Source organism: Dama dama, chromosome 12 (assembly GCF_033118175.1).
Source record: "Dama dama isolate Ldn47 chromosome 12, ASM3311817v1, whole genome shotgun sequence".
In the NCBI taxonomy this organism is placed as follows: domain Eukaryota; kingdom Metazoa; phylum Chordata; class Mammalia; order Artiodactyla; family Cervidae; genus Dama; species Dama dama.
The window spans coordinates 64,290,288-64,305,066 of record NC_083692.1 but is presented as its reverse complement, the minus strand read 5'-3'; the positions used below and the strand labels follow the sequence as shown (position 1 = coordinate 64,305,066).

General features: G+C 36.2%; 1 protein-coding gene across 3 annotated transcripts in view; it reads right to left on the bottom strand.

Moving 5' to 3' along the window:
- TMEM87A (transmembrane protein 87A) overlaps positions 1 to 14,779 on the bottom strand; it is a 40,480-nt gene that overhangs the window by 15,784 nt on the left and 9,917 nt on the right. For 2 of the 3 annotated variants that reach the window (XM_061157482.1, XM_061157480.1), the window contains exons 7-12: positions 10,267 to 10,384; positions 6,155 to 6,216; positions 5,190 to 5,373; positions 3,714 to 3,813; positions 1,143 to 1,236; positions 315 to 386 (exon numbers count right to left, since the gene is read on the bottom strand). In XM_061157482.1, the coding sequence (XP_061013465.1) occupies positions 315 to 386; positions 1,143 to 1,236; positions 3,714 to 3,813; positions 5,190 to 5,373; positions 6,155 to 6,216; positions 10,267 to 10,384 (630 nt within the window). The remainder of the gene's footprint in view (positions 1 to 314; positions 387 to 1,142; positions 1,237 to 3,713; positions 3,814 to 5,189; positions 5,374 to 6,154; positions 6,217 to 10,266; positions 10,385 to 14,779) is intronic. The other variant, XM_061157481.1, reaches the window with a different exon arrangement.

Here is a 14,779-nt window from a genome sequence, read left to right as displayed (position 1 = left end):
AAATTAAGAAGTGACTATACCAAAAACGTTATGGCAGTACACGCTCCCATCCCAACCTATCATTTTTCATCATTTTGATTTTGAGTCAAAGACTCTTTTCACATTCAAAATTTTCTGCATCATTTTTATACTAAGAATTACTGATTTCTAGAATGTATACAACATATTTTACGAAAAAAGCTCATCTCAAAATAAGATGTAAGGCAAGTAAGTATCTGTCCCCAAAATTATGCTGCTTGTTTTCCTAAGTTTAAGATACTATTTATTTATTCAATCCTAATTACTCAATCACCAGGGCATTATTGAAAGGATATCCATAAAATAATACAGGCATCAATTGCTGAGAGGGCCAGGTTTACTATCAAAGTCAAGGGATAAGAAAAATACTACAGTAGTAGGAGAAAGAAAACGAAATTGACAGGGTTACAGTTGCTGAAAGTCTAAGAAAATTACACACAGAGGACAGTGCAACTTGAAAACCAAATGTGCATCCATAAAGTGTTTCACTTAAGCGGCAATTTGTTGCAAACTTACTGAGCTCAGTTTAATTGAGAGAAAAGTTTACAGCATCTATCATCTTTAATCTGATAATTGATTACAGAGAGTAATGAGCTAGGGAGGCCCACTTCTTCAAATTAAACCAGCTCTAACATAAATTTCTTTATCATATATCTCAGTGCTTTGGTTTTCATCCCTGATAAAGGCATAATTATGTAATTCTCAATAATTATATAAAATATAATTAGTTCAATTTTAAGAAACCTCTGAAATTCCAGTCCTGGTTAACCAAAGAGCACTGTCACTTTAAAACAAAAATTAGATTAACCAGAAAATGCTTGTCACTTATGCAAGAATGGAGCCCACTGCTCCATTGTTGCTTTCCACTGAGGAACTAGTAAATAAGCAGTAATTTGGGGACAGGTGGGAAAGCATTCACTCCTCATCACACATTAAATTTATAAAGCTCTAAGAGATTAAAAAGAAAAATAAATTATACATACGTTTTGGAAACAAGAGCCCAAAGGTGACTTAGAGGAAAACAGTAAAGAAGCCCACAGACACTTCTAATTAACTTCAAGACAAAAACAAAATGATCACAAAATGGAGAAGGACTACAAAAACTCAGATTGAGCAGTACTGACCCCAGTAACTCTGAGGACCCCTTCCATGCCAGAGAACAAAAGATAAAGGGCCCCTGCTACCACAACCTTGTGAAGAGTGACTCCAAGGCGAGGCCTAAAGAGGAAGAAAAGAGATAGCTGAGTACAAATGCAACAAACCCCAAGACAAGTTAAGTAACAGAAACTCATGTTGACTAACACAGGCTAACAACTTAACAGAGATAAGCCAGACATACTTGATCTACCTGAAAAAAAAACTCAAATAGATGTATGGTTTTAACTCAAGACAGTAAATACTAGAACTTGAGATCCAATCCATTATTACTAAATTTTTCAAAACCTTTTCATTACAGAGAATCCTGAAATATATTCAATAGTAAAATGAACCCCTATACACCCATTATCCAGTCCCAAAAGCCATCAACCTACAACTACTCCTGCCTCATGCACATCTCATCCACTTTCCAACCCCCATATTATCCTGATACAATTCCTAGACATCTTACCTTTTATATATATGTATTTCTGTATATTGTAAACAGATATGGACTTTGAGAAAACATAACCACGATATCATTATCAAATCTAAAAATTTTAACAGTTCTTTAATACAGTCAAAATCTTATTAAAACTCATTAAAGAGACTGTTATTATGCTCAAAATTCAACAAAAATGAAAAGTCCGAGTAGCTTCAGTGTCATCCGAGGAAAAATCTTAGACCCTTGAAATTCAAATACCTTTGAATCAAAATATACATTTTAACAAGCCCCCAAGATGATTCATTAGAGCATTATAGTGTGAGATGCACTGCCTTAAATCATGTCTACCTAAGCCTTACCAATGCCTGTTCTTACATTTTGTTATACACTAGAGAAACTACAAATGGACAGTTTGGTATTATCTGGTATTATCTTAGAAACCCAGAATATTTCCTGGCCTACAGGAAGCAACCACACACATTAAATGAATAAATAAATTGCAAAAGTGAGAACCCCAATCCCATTTAAAGCAAAACTCTCTTAAATAAACGAACAAATTTTAAAAATTAAGGTCTCCCATTTCTTTAATTCCACTTAAAGCAAAACACCTTGAAAATAACTGCCTATACCTAACTCCTAATTCCTCTCCCCTACTTAAGAAAATTCCTCCTATTTTCTCTTAAACTCACTCCAATCAAGCTTTTTGTTCTGCCCCTCACCAAAACCACTCTTATTTAAGGTCACTAATATCATTCATGTAGTTATAGCCCTGTTCACATCTCAATCCTCTTACTTGACACAATTAATCACTCCCTTCTTAAAACAGTCTTCAGCTTGTCTCCCACTTCACTAATCACTTCGCAATTTCCTCTGCCCTAAAAAGACCCTGAAGCTAGGGAAGATTGAAAGCTGGAGGAGGAGGAGACGAAAGAGGATGAGATGGCTGGATGGCATCATCGACTCAATGGACCTGAGTCTGAGCAAACTCTGGGAGATGGTGAAGGACAGAGAAGCCTGCTGTGCTGCAGTCCATGGGGTTGCAAAAAGTTGGACATGACTGAGCAACTGAACTACAACAATTTTACTTCACTTCGTTGACTTATAAATAATAATAGTTCAAGGGATCAATCCTTTGACCTCTTCTTTATATACATTCACTTCCTTGATGGTCAAATCCTAATTAAGGCTTTAAATAAATAACATCTATGCCCTGATGACTCCCAAGTTTATATCTCTGCCCTAATTTCTTCCTCCTACTTCCCTTGTTCGGATATCTGAACTCTTAATCCTGGCTCTACTCCCAATTATTCCACCTAAGATCTTCCTGAACTCAGTTAATGTCACTTCCATCCTTCTATTTGCTTAGGTCAAAACATTAATCGTTGGCATCATCCCTGATTCGTTTTTTTTTTTCTTTCATATCATATATTTGCTCTATCGGCGAAGTCCATTGTCTCCATCTTCAAAATATAAAAGAATCTGACCACATCTTAGCATCTCTTCCCCTGGGTGTATATATAGTTCTTTCACTAACTTGGATCTTTTCTTAAATGTCACTAAGTGAAGCTTTCCTTGACCACCATAATTATAACTTCAAGTTCCCCCTTCTGGTTAGAACTCTCTATACCCTGTCCCTGCTTTATCTGCTGACACATTAGACTTTTCACTCACATACCTTTGTCTGTGCACCAGCCCACCCATAAATGTAAACTCCAAGTCTTCTGTTTTCTTGCTGTAGCCCTAGGACCTAGAACAATGTCTAATATATAGAAGGCACCCAAGAACACTCTTCCTATTTAAAAAATCTGATTTGCAAGAATATTTTGGAAGAGTAAAGACAACAAATTTACTCTAAAAGTTTGATGTTTCAATGTCATTTGCTACATTGCAGGTTTCCTGTAGATGCTCCCTGAATTCTAACCAGTGAAATCAAACCCTAATGTTTTTCCAACTTCTGCAAATCTACAAAATTTCAGATGTTTTTGACTTCATAACTATCTCTTATATAAACTCTTTCAGAACGACATTGGGAACCTGAAACACTGTTTCAATTTAATCAGCATTTTAATCTGCTCTTCCATTTAGGAAGACAATACTTAAAGACAATACTTACTTGACTATGCCATATCCCAGACTGACTATGATGACCAGGGTTCGAGCCAGTGAGCGTTTAACTGCAGAAAGCAGCTCTGCAAGGATTAGGGCACCCTGGACTGTGAGAAAGAAAAAAACGGAAAAACAGTGCTTGGGAAAAGGTACAATTCTAGACCCAAAATGTAGATTTCTAACATCCTTCAGAATAAACACTGATATCAGTCCTACTTGAAAAGAATACCCGATTCTGCCAATGTTTACAAGTAGAAGCTGATATCATTTAGGATCTTCCTCATGTGGAGGGTAATCTGGGTGTGTCAATTTACTTTCCCTCTCCACCCACTTCACTAAAACCTCAGAATACCCTGAAGTGAAGTGAAGTGACTCAATCATGTCCGACTCTTTGCGACCCCCATGGACTGTAGCCAACCAGGCTCCTCCGTCCATGGGATTATCCAAGCAAGAATACTGGAGTGGGTTGCCATTTCCTTCTCCAGGGGATCTAATTTATAGCATCTAAGGAGAATTCTTCCCATTTTAAAAAAAACTGTGAAATATAGCACAGAAAAGCACAAAACACAAACGGAATTTTCAGCTCTTTCTTACATCTATTATTTTCAAGTCATTTCAAAGACTAGAGAAAGTTCTAATTAGTATATCTTACAATAATAGTTACTAATAATTAAATAAAAAAAATAATTATATGGTCTGATGAGAGAACTGAAGCTATCAAAAAACACTTCAGTACAAAACAATTTCTATCATTATCTGTTCACCTTACTAAACCACAAATACTCTTTTATTTTCATGGTATTACTATATTTTACCAAATAGATACAACCCCCACACCTCTAAGGTAGCTCTGAAATCAAGGTGTGTCTTACAATCAATGGCATCTTACAATTAAATTGGTAGTATTTACTTTCTTATTTCTTAGATGCATGTAATAATGGTACCTTAAAAATCAATAGCAACCAAGATTCAATAATGGTGAAAATATTCCCAAAATGGCCACTACTATTGCAACTTTTGAGAGTATATTTCAACAAAATTATTCTTAAATCTTCCCTGGTGGCTCAGACAATAAAGTGTCTGCCTACAATGCAGGAGACCTGGGTTCGATCGCTAGGTCGGGAAGATCCTTTGGAGAAGGAAATGGCAACCCACTCCAGTACTCTTGCCTGGAAAATCCCACAGACGGAGGAGCCTGGTAGGCTACAGTCGATGGGGTCGCAAAGAGTTGGACATGACTGAGCGACTTCAGTACCGTACCTTATTCTTTTTTTTTTTTTCCATACCTTATTCTTAAATCACTGACACCACAAGTTAAGAGATTAAAAACAATTTCACAATCACAGTGATTCTGCTTAAGTTGTTCTTATAATCAAGTAACTAAAAAGCTACACCTACTTAATGACTGCTGACCTTGGGAAAATTGTTCTTAAGTCTCACCTACCAATCACTCACAAACTGGCATACATTTTTTGGTACATACCAGACTCTCCTTTGTATCGGATGTTTTGAAATTCTGCATAGAAGACAGCTTTTTCAAGCATTCCCAGAAAGATGACAGCACCAATCCAAAACTGAATTCTCAGGAGATCTCTCCAATAGCAAGCAGACCACGCCAGCCATAGAACACCAAACAGGACATATACAATACACATCACCATGAAAAACTGTCATCAAAGTGGGTAAAAGAAAAAAAGGATTAGGGCCAAGAGCCAATTTAGAATCTATACATAGTCTTAACATATTATAAAAAATATACATATTACGCATTCTATTTAAAAAATTATTCTTTATTTCTGTGAAGTTCAATATTAAGATGAAAAAATTGTCTCCTCTTGGGCAGAGGGAGACTGCCTAAGGACCTGTCATCAAGAGTGACCACTCTTCTGTATTAAAAGGTTTTTTTTTAGCTCACAATCAAAAATTATTTAAATGAAGACAACACAGAGAGGAAAAAAGGCAAGGCAGGGTTAGGATACAGGTGAAGGCTATGAAATACCAGAAAGTAGGAAAACTCTAAAAGTACGAGGGAAAAAAGAAAAAGAAAGGAACAACAACAATCATAAACAAAAAGAAACCTGAAAATAGATTAAGGATGTTTTCAGACAGACACAGACTGAAAAGGAGAAACCATCATCATTTAGTCATACTAAGTGGGATCAGAAACTACAGAGTTTTAAGTACCCCATTTTGGATCCAAGAGATGTCAAAAGTGTATCAGGTATTCTCCAACTCTAAAATTCTACAAGTCATTGAATTCTTCATTTTATAAATGAGAAAATGAGGCATGGAGGGGTTCACTGATATGCCCAAGATCATATTCTAGTAAGAAGTAAGTACAGAACCACAGCAGCATTTTCTAAACTGTTCAGGAACAAGTCTTTAATACTGCCTCAAAACAAGTTAAACACATTTAATGTTGAGGTTAAAGAATTTAAGTTCACTTACAATCATCAGTGGGTATTCTTCAAGTGTGAGGTATTCATAGGGACCTTTCACTTCAACAGTCACTGCCAAAACACAGTCCTCAGAATTAATGTAAAGGACAAAAAAATTAAACAGAAACATCAACTGATATTTGTTTGATGGAATTAATGAAAATTCCATCGGGTAATTTACTTTTAACCACTTCAACCATGAAGTGTTCTGATGGTTCATGCTGTATTCTGCATAGGTCTCTGGCTCCATCACCATTTTTGGTAGAGAAGTCCTCTCTTCCCATACTCATGTCCTTTAAAGACCAAGCTGAATGTATTTCATCCATAAAGCCTGGTGAGCTGCCCAACTGGAGCTATTCCTCATCTCCTCTAAACTCCAAATATACTTCACATACGCTTTTTCTCACGTCACTAACATGCTTTGCAAAGTACAGGGCTTCATTTCTTCATTCTGTCACCCTCTTTGCCTCTTCTCTCTCCTGACCTGTTTTCCTATTGCTTTATTTCTTTTTTACCTACTTCAATTTTACCTAACTTTCCTACTATTAATATATCCTTTTCAGGGGACTGCCCTGGTAGTCAGGTGGTTAGAACTCGGTGCTCCCAACGCCGAGGCCACAGGTTCATTCCCTGGTCAGGGAACTAAGATCCCATATGCCAAAAAAATAAAAATTATTAAAAAAGCATAATTTCATTAAAAATATATATATATATATCCTTTTCAGAAAATGCTTAAAAACAACAAAGTGTTTAATGAAGCAAAACAAATGACAGTAACAACAAGAATGTGAAAGACAGATCTGCCTTACTGAAGTAATCCTATGACTATTTTTAAATTGTAACTGATAAAAACTACCTGGATAAATTTTAGGTATGATTAATAAATAAACTGCTTTATCTGAAAAGTGACATCTATCTCCAGATACAGACTATGCAACAAATATTTCTTACTAATTTTTATCAAGCAAAAAGGACATACCATTATTAAAAGTAAGACCCAATACTTACATGAAGAAAAGGAGCATCCCATATTAGCAATCACAAAACTTTCATAGTCAAACTGGTTAGTAATCTAAACCTTCTTAATTTAATGAAAGAGTAAATATAAATACTTTGTAAATATTTGTCATATTCTCTGTTTACTCTACAGAAGAAGTCAGCAAAATACAGTACATGGGCCAAATTGAGCCAACCATTCCAAAGTTTTATTGGAAAACAGTCACATCCACTTACTTATATACTGTCAATGGCTATATTTACACCAAAGGGGAGAGCTGGGTAGTTGTAGCAGAGAGAACATTTACTATCTGGCACTCTAAAGCTAATCCCTGCCCGATGCTAAAATATAACACACATTTTCTGAGCACTTACCATGTGACACACATTATGGAAAATATAGGAGATGGAAAGATGCATGTTTTCTGCCACCAAGTGGATTACCATCCCCAGATGAGAGGGAGTTGGAAAGCAACAGAGAACTCTCCCCCCGAGCCAGCCCCAGAAGGATGTATATTTTCTAAGACAAAGTAAAAAGCCATCTAGGCAGAGGACATTACATGATCAAAGAAAATGATCATGGTTGTGAAAATGCAGGATACATTTAAAGGACATGTAGTTCTGAGACAGCACATGGTACTATATAGTAGCATTTTGACACAAGGCAGAAGAAGGTAAACTTGAATAATCTGTGAAGTTTTCTAAGTCTTGCTGCAGAATTGAACATTTTATAGGTAACAGAAGATACCAAAGGTTTTAATGAAGGGAAGAAAGAAGATAAAACTGTCTTAAGAGAATTTTAGGGCTTCCACAAGGTGTAGTTAAGGTTTGAGTATCACCTTCTTAGTTCCAAATGACAGATGGATAAAGCAAAAGCAAAAAAAGAGAGAGGAAACAAATTGGACATGAGCTTGAAAAAATAAACAGCTCCATATATCAAAACAGAATAAAAATGTAGAACAGTGCCTGAGACTGAACCTGTGGTCAAGGTGGACTCTGGGTCCCCAAGCTGCAGTAGTTGAGCATGCAGCTTCTATTAGATCACTGAAAATAGCAGGTGTTCAAGATAAAGGGGGAACAGAGTCATTTGATGAATGAAGAGGCTGAACTGGAGGGAGCAGGGTTTCTTCTCCATCCTTTTCAAAGAAAGAAGGTTCAAAGTAAACACTAGCAACTGTTCAATGAGGGTATTGCCCATTAGAAAGCCATGGATCTGGAGGATATACATATGCCTTGGGTCCAGAAACTGCCAGGTCACCTCTGGTTTGCCTAGATCTGCTATATTCCATATTATTATGGAGACTAAGACCCATCTCTGGTCTTGGGAATTAGACATTCAATACAAAAATCCATAAAACAAAAGTTTAAAATTAAGTCAAATGAAATAAAGAATAAAAATTAATGAAAAGACAATGAAATAGGAAAATTAACAAAGCAAAAAACTGGTTAATTGGAATAAAAATATAGTAAAACAGAATTCTAGAAAGATTTTGCAAGTTAAAAAGAGAAGGCATAAAAGCAATGTTAAGAATAAAAAACAATTTTTTTGGTAAAAGAAATATCATTACTAACTTTATGCCAACAAATTCAAAATCCTGAATGAAATGGAAAATTTCTCAGGGGGAAGAAAAAAAGAAAAACTCCAATTCAAGGAAAAATAAAAAAACTAAAATTTTTATTACTATTAAAGAAAAAAAATCAGTTGTCTAAAATCTTCATGGGGGGAAAAAGAAGATCAGGCCAAACTCACTATCATAAGTGAGTTCTATCAAACCATTTAAGCAATGGATAATTCCATCCTTACCAAAACTGTTCAACAGAATATAAAAACAGGGAACATTCTTTGATTCATTGCATGAGATTAGCAATAACCTGAACATCAAAACCCATAGAAGACACACAAGAAATGAAAATATTAGGCCAATTTTACTTTGAACATAGACAAAAAACTCTAAATAATATTCTGGAAAATAGAATCCAGCTGTGTGTGTGTGTGTGTGTGTGTGTGTGTGTGTGTCAAGGCGAATCCAGCTGTGTGTGTGTGTGTGTGTGTGTGTGTCAAGGCGAATCCAGCTGTGTGTGTGTGTGTGTGAAGGCCAAACAAATCCAGCTCTGTGTGTGTGTGTGTGTGTCAAGGCCAAACAAATCCAGCTCTCTGTGTGTGTGTGTGTGTGTGTGTGTGTGTGTGTGTCAAGGCCAAACAAATCCAGCTCTGTGTGTGTGCGTGTGTGTGTGTGTGTGTGTCAAGGCCAAACAAATCCAGCTCTGTGTGTGTGTGTGTGTGTGTGTGTGTGTGTGTGTGTGTGTGTGTCAAGGCCAAACAATGGCATCTCAGAAATTCAAGAACAGTTTAACACTAAAAAATCAGTTAATAAAATGCATCACAGTAACAAATTAAATGAGGAATCTATATGATCAATTTAATAAACTTGATTAAAACATTCCATAAAACTGAGTATTCATTCTTAAAAAAAATCTTGAAACAAAGAATATTTTGAAAAATCTACAGTAAATATCATACTCAATGGTGAAATGTGCCAATACTGCCAATAAAGTCAGAAGCAACATAAGGATGGCCACCATCATTGCTTCTATTCAATATTCTACTTGAAAAGGCAGGGCAGGGAAGAAAACTGCAAAGAAGGAAGAAACAAAAAAAAGAAACTACAGAAAACAAGACTAATTAATAAGTTATTGTAAAATTCCAGGTGATGATTCCCTGAAATGGGTGGCAAAAGTAGAAAGGAGAATAGTAAGAAAAACTGAGACATTAAAAAATAATACAAGTCAATTAATTTAAAAATGTCCAAGTCTTGACTTAGTAACTAAATTTTAACTAATCTATTGAGAACATGATACTAACTGAAAAAGTTAAAAGCAGGAGTATCAAATAAAGGGAAATGAAATCTAATATCTATAATACATAGTAATAAAATATAAGTAGAGTACCTAAAACTGTATCTTGTTCACACTGGATGCAGAAAAATGTTAATTTCTCTCCCTCAATTTTTCTACTTGACAACATTCTTCATTTATTCCCTCTTTAAAGCAATTTGACACTACCCACCATGCAACATAACCAGATAGTAGTAATACAAATGATAAAAAGAAACAAAATATACTTACTGGTAAAAAGATTACTTCGTGAATTTTCCTTTGATGATTCCTTGGAGGATGATATGCCAACATGTACAATAAAAATGTATGGTGCATCTTGCCAAGTTTTCAATGGATCATGCATTACCTACAGTGGAAAGAAGACATCAAATCTTTCAATCTTAAGAACTGGGAACATGGGTTAATTACAAAATATATTATTATTCCAAAATATTCCAGACTGTGCCTAGAAACATGGTCGATTCCTTCACTTTTACTTATTAATACAGTAGGCAAAACAGGCTTACAGTGCATATATAATAAAGTAGGTTAGATAATAAATTATTCACATATGACTTTTTTAAATGAGGGAAACCTAAGCTTAAATCACTAAATTGAGTCTCTGTTATAGCTCAGCTGGTAAAGAATCTGCCAGCAATGCGGGAGACCTGGGTTCGATTCCTGGGTTGAGAAGATGCCCTGGGGAAGGTAAAGGCTACCCAGACCAGTATTCTGGCCTGGAGAATTCCATGGACTGTGTAGTCCTTGGGGTCACAGAGTCGGACAAGACTGAGCAACTTTCACTTCACTTCACTTCACTTTTAACCAAGTCATGAGAGGATGCCAGGTTGTATTTTACAGAGATATCCCAAACAAACTAAAGAAATTTAGTTTAAATCACCTGGAAAAAACCACCAATGATGACATCAGTAACTTATAAACACCAATTCCTGAAACTAATTCCCTTCGTTCAATGCGCTTCTCAGGACCACCAGTTTCTGCTAACAAGGTCTTACATTTATATAAAATATTTGATCTTAGCTAGGCTATATGAAAAGCCAAGAGTCACTGTCCCCCAAAGTCAAGGAAGTAGAATTAATAGCCACCATGCTTGCTGAACTGGTTATCTGTTCCAAGGCCAGTTAGCCTGTGCACAGCATTAGCAAAAATCCACCAAAGGATTTGTTGCCTTACACACCAGAGAGACTATGGACCTTCAGAAAAGCAAAACTATAACAGAAAGACAAGATAAACACAAAAAATGCTTGGCTACTTCTTCCTCATGTCTGAAAGGAAGCACCACTACTTAGACTTGCAATTTATTATTTTCGGGTCTTAAAAGGAAAATTAAGATTTTTACTTTTAAGTTATTGAAGCAAATGTTCACCAACACAGAATTCTTCTGAAACCAGAAAAAAAGATCTAAAAACAAATACATCTACAAGAATATTCACTACAGCACTGTTTCCAACTGCAGGATAATGAAACATAAAAATGTCCAAAAACAGATGATCTAACAAATTGCAACATATTCATATAATAAAATTCTATGCAGTCATTGAAATAACAATGCCATACAATATTTACTGAACTGGAAGGCTGTCTTATATTGCTAAAATTTTTAAAAAGCTGCAATACAGTACATAAGATTCTCATTTTTAATGCAAACAGACAAAATACTAGAAGATAAATGTTTATAATCTATCAGTGTGTGGTAGTATTACAGAAGATTATTTTCTTCTTTTTACTGATGTATATTTTCTAAATATCTGACAGTGAACAAGAAAAAGCCCAAAGGATGCTGTTTAAAAAAAAAAAAACAATTTAATGAAGCTTGGCATGCCAAACTTATTTTTAGGTTAAAATTCTGTACAGCTAAAATCAGGGTAGGGAGAGTGGGGACAATTCCAGAACGGCAGAATAAAGACCCCTGAAAATACACTCACCAGTAAAAGCAACAAGAATATGGGCAAAAATTATCAAAATCAACTGAAAACTTGCAACCCATCTGAGATCTGTTTCCTCAAGAAAAAGCACCTGAATTTCAGCAAGAAAAGCAAGCCTGTAGTGTTTTTGTTCACCGTAACTTCTTGACCTTTTATCTAAGCTCCTTAAAACCAAAGTTTTCACAATTTTAACAGCTGTGAAAAACAGCAGTTTGGCAGCCAGTGAAAAAGTCTGGTGGTCCCCTAAAGCCCATTCACCAGAGCTGTCTGTTAGGTGATGAAAAGCTCCAATCTCAGGGTGTATCTTTTACATGATCTGATTTCAGAGCTCATTCAGTGGGAAAGACCCTGTACTCAGGGAGTTTTCAAAATACTCAGCAGCAACTGTGAAAGATCACAGCTGCCTGAAGTGACATTACCAGATGAGGCTATCAAGAGGCTGACTAAAAACTTAAAAGGAAAATTTGGAAATAAGATGTCCATAGGCGTTTTGAAAACCTTCAAGATATTCCTGGAAATCTAGAAGGCTCCAAGTACACTTAGGGCTGGGCACATATGTGCCAGATGGTGCACACGTGCCCAATCAGACCTGAGTAGGCCCTAATTACTCACCCCCACTGATCTCGAGGCTCTATACAAGAAGCAAGTAAAAGTTAAGACAGAGTTTTAAATTGTCAAAGAAGCCAGACATAGGTCACAAATTGCGAGAGAGAGAACAGTGGTTGCCTAGAGCTGGTGGAAAAGAGGAATGAGGAGTGACGGCTAATGACTACATGGTTACTTTCTGGGGTGATGATGTTTAGAATTAAATAGTGATGGGTGGTCACATAACTAAAAACCTCTTAACTGTGCATTTTTAAAGGGTAAATTTTGAGATAACACTCTTCCAATTATATTCTATCACAAGATAATTTTAGATGGAGTTCTGGAGTTCAAGGTTCTTTCTTAAAAGTTTCTTACAGTATATCTACCTAAAGAAACAGAAGACCTGTACATAGAAAACTATAAAACACTGATGAAAGAAATCAAAGAGGACACAAACAGATGGAGAAACATACCGTGTTCATGGATTGGAAGAATCAATATTGTCAAAATGGCTATTCTACCCAAAGCAATCTATAGATTCAATGCAATCCCTATCAAGCTACCAACGGTATTTTTCACAGAACTAGACCAAAGACTTTCACAATTTGTATGGAAATACAAAAAACCTCGAATAGCCAAAGTAATCTTGAGAAAGACGAATGGAACTGGAGGAATCAACCTGCCTGACTTCAGACTCTACTACAAAGCCACAGTCATCAAGACAGTCTGGTACTGGCACAAAGACAGAAATATAGATCAATGGAACAGAATAGAAAGCCCAGAGATAAATCCACGAACCTATGGACACCTTATCTTTGACAAAAGAGGCAAGGATATACAATGGAAAAAAGACAACCTCTTTAACAAGTGGTGCTGGGAAAACTGGTCAACCACTTGTAAAAGAATGAAACTAGAACACTTTGTAACACCATACACAAAAATAAACTCAAAATGGATTAAAGATCTAAATGTAAGACCAGAAACTATAAAACTCCTAGAGGAGAACATAGGCAAAACATTCTCCGACATAAATCACAGCAAGATCCTCTATGACCCACCTCCCAGAATATTGGAAATAAAAGCAAAACTAAACAAATGGGACCTAATGAAACTTAAAAGCTTTTGCACTACAAAGGAAACTATAAGTAAGGTGAAAAGACAGCCCTCAGATTGGGAGAAAATAATAGCAAATGAAGAAACAGACAAAGGATTAATCTCAAAAATATACAAGCAACTCCTGCAGCTCAATTCCAGAAAAATAAATGACCCAATCAAAAAATGGGCCAAAGAACTAAACAGACATTTCTCCAAAGAAGACATACAGATGGCTAACAAACACATGAAAAGATGCTCAACATCACTCATTATTAGAGAAATGCAAATCAAAACCACAATGAGGTACCATTACACGCCAGTCAGGATGGCTGCTATCCAAAAGTCTACAAGCAATAAATGCTGGAGAGGGTGTGGAGAAAAGGGAAACCTCTTACACTGTTGGTGGGAATGCAAACTAGTACAGCTGCTATGGAGAACAGTGTGGAGATTTCTTAAAAAACTGGACATAGAACTGCCATATGACCCAGCAATCCCACTTCTGGGCATACACACTGAGGAAACCAGATCTGAAAGAGACACGTGCACCCCAATGTTCATCGCAGCACTGTTTATAATAGCCAGGACATGGAAGCAACCTAGATGCCCATCAGCAGACGAATGGATAAGGAAGCTGTGGTACATATACACCATGGAATATTACTCAGCCATTAAAAAGAATTCATTTGAATCAGTCCTAATGAGATGGATGAAACTGGAGCCCCTTATACAGAGTGAAGTAAGCCAGAAAGATAAAGAACATTACAGCATACTAACACATATATATGGAATTTAGAAAGATGGTAACGATAACCCTATATGCAAAACAGAAAAAGAGACACAGAAATACAGAACAGACTTTTGAACTCTGTGGGAGAATGTGAGGGTGGGATATTTCAAAAGAACAGCATGTATACTATCTATGGTGAAACAGATCACCAGCCCAGGTGGGATGCATGAGACAAGTGCTCGGGCCTGGTGCACTGGGAAGACCCAGAGGAATCGGGTGGAGAGGGAGGTGGGAGGGGGGATCGGGATGGGGAATATGTATAAATCTATGGCTGATTCATATCAATGTATGACAAAACCCACTGAAATGTTGTGAAGTAATTAGCCTCCAACTAATAAAAAAAATAAAA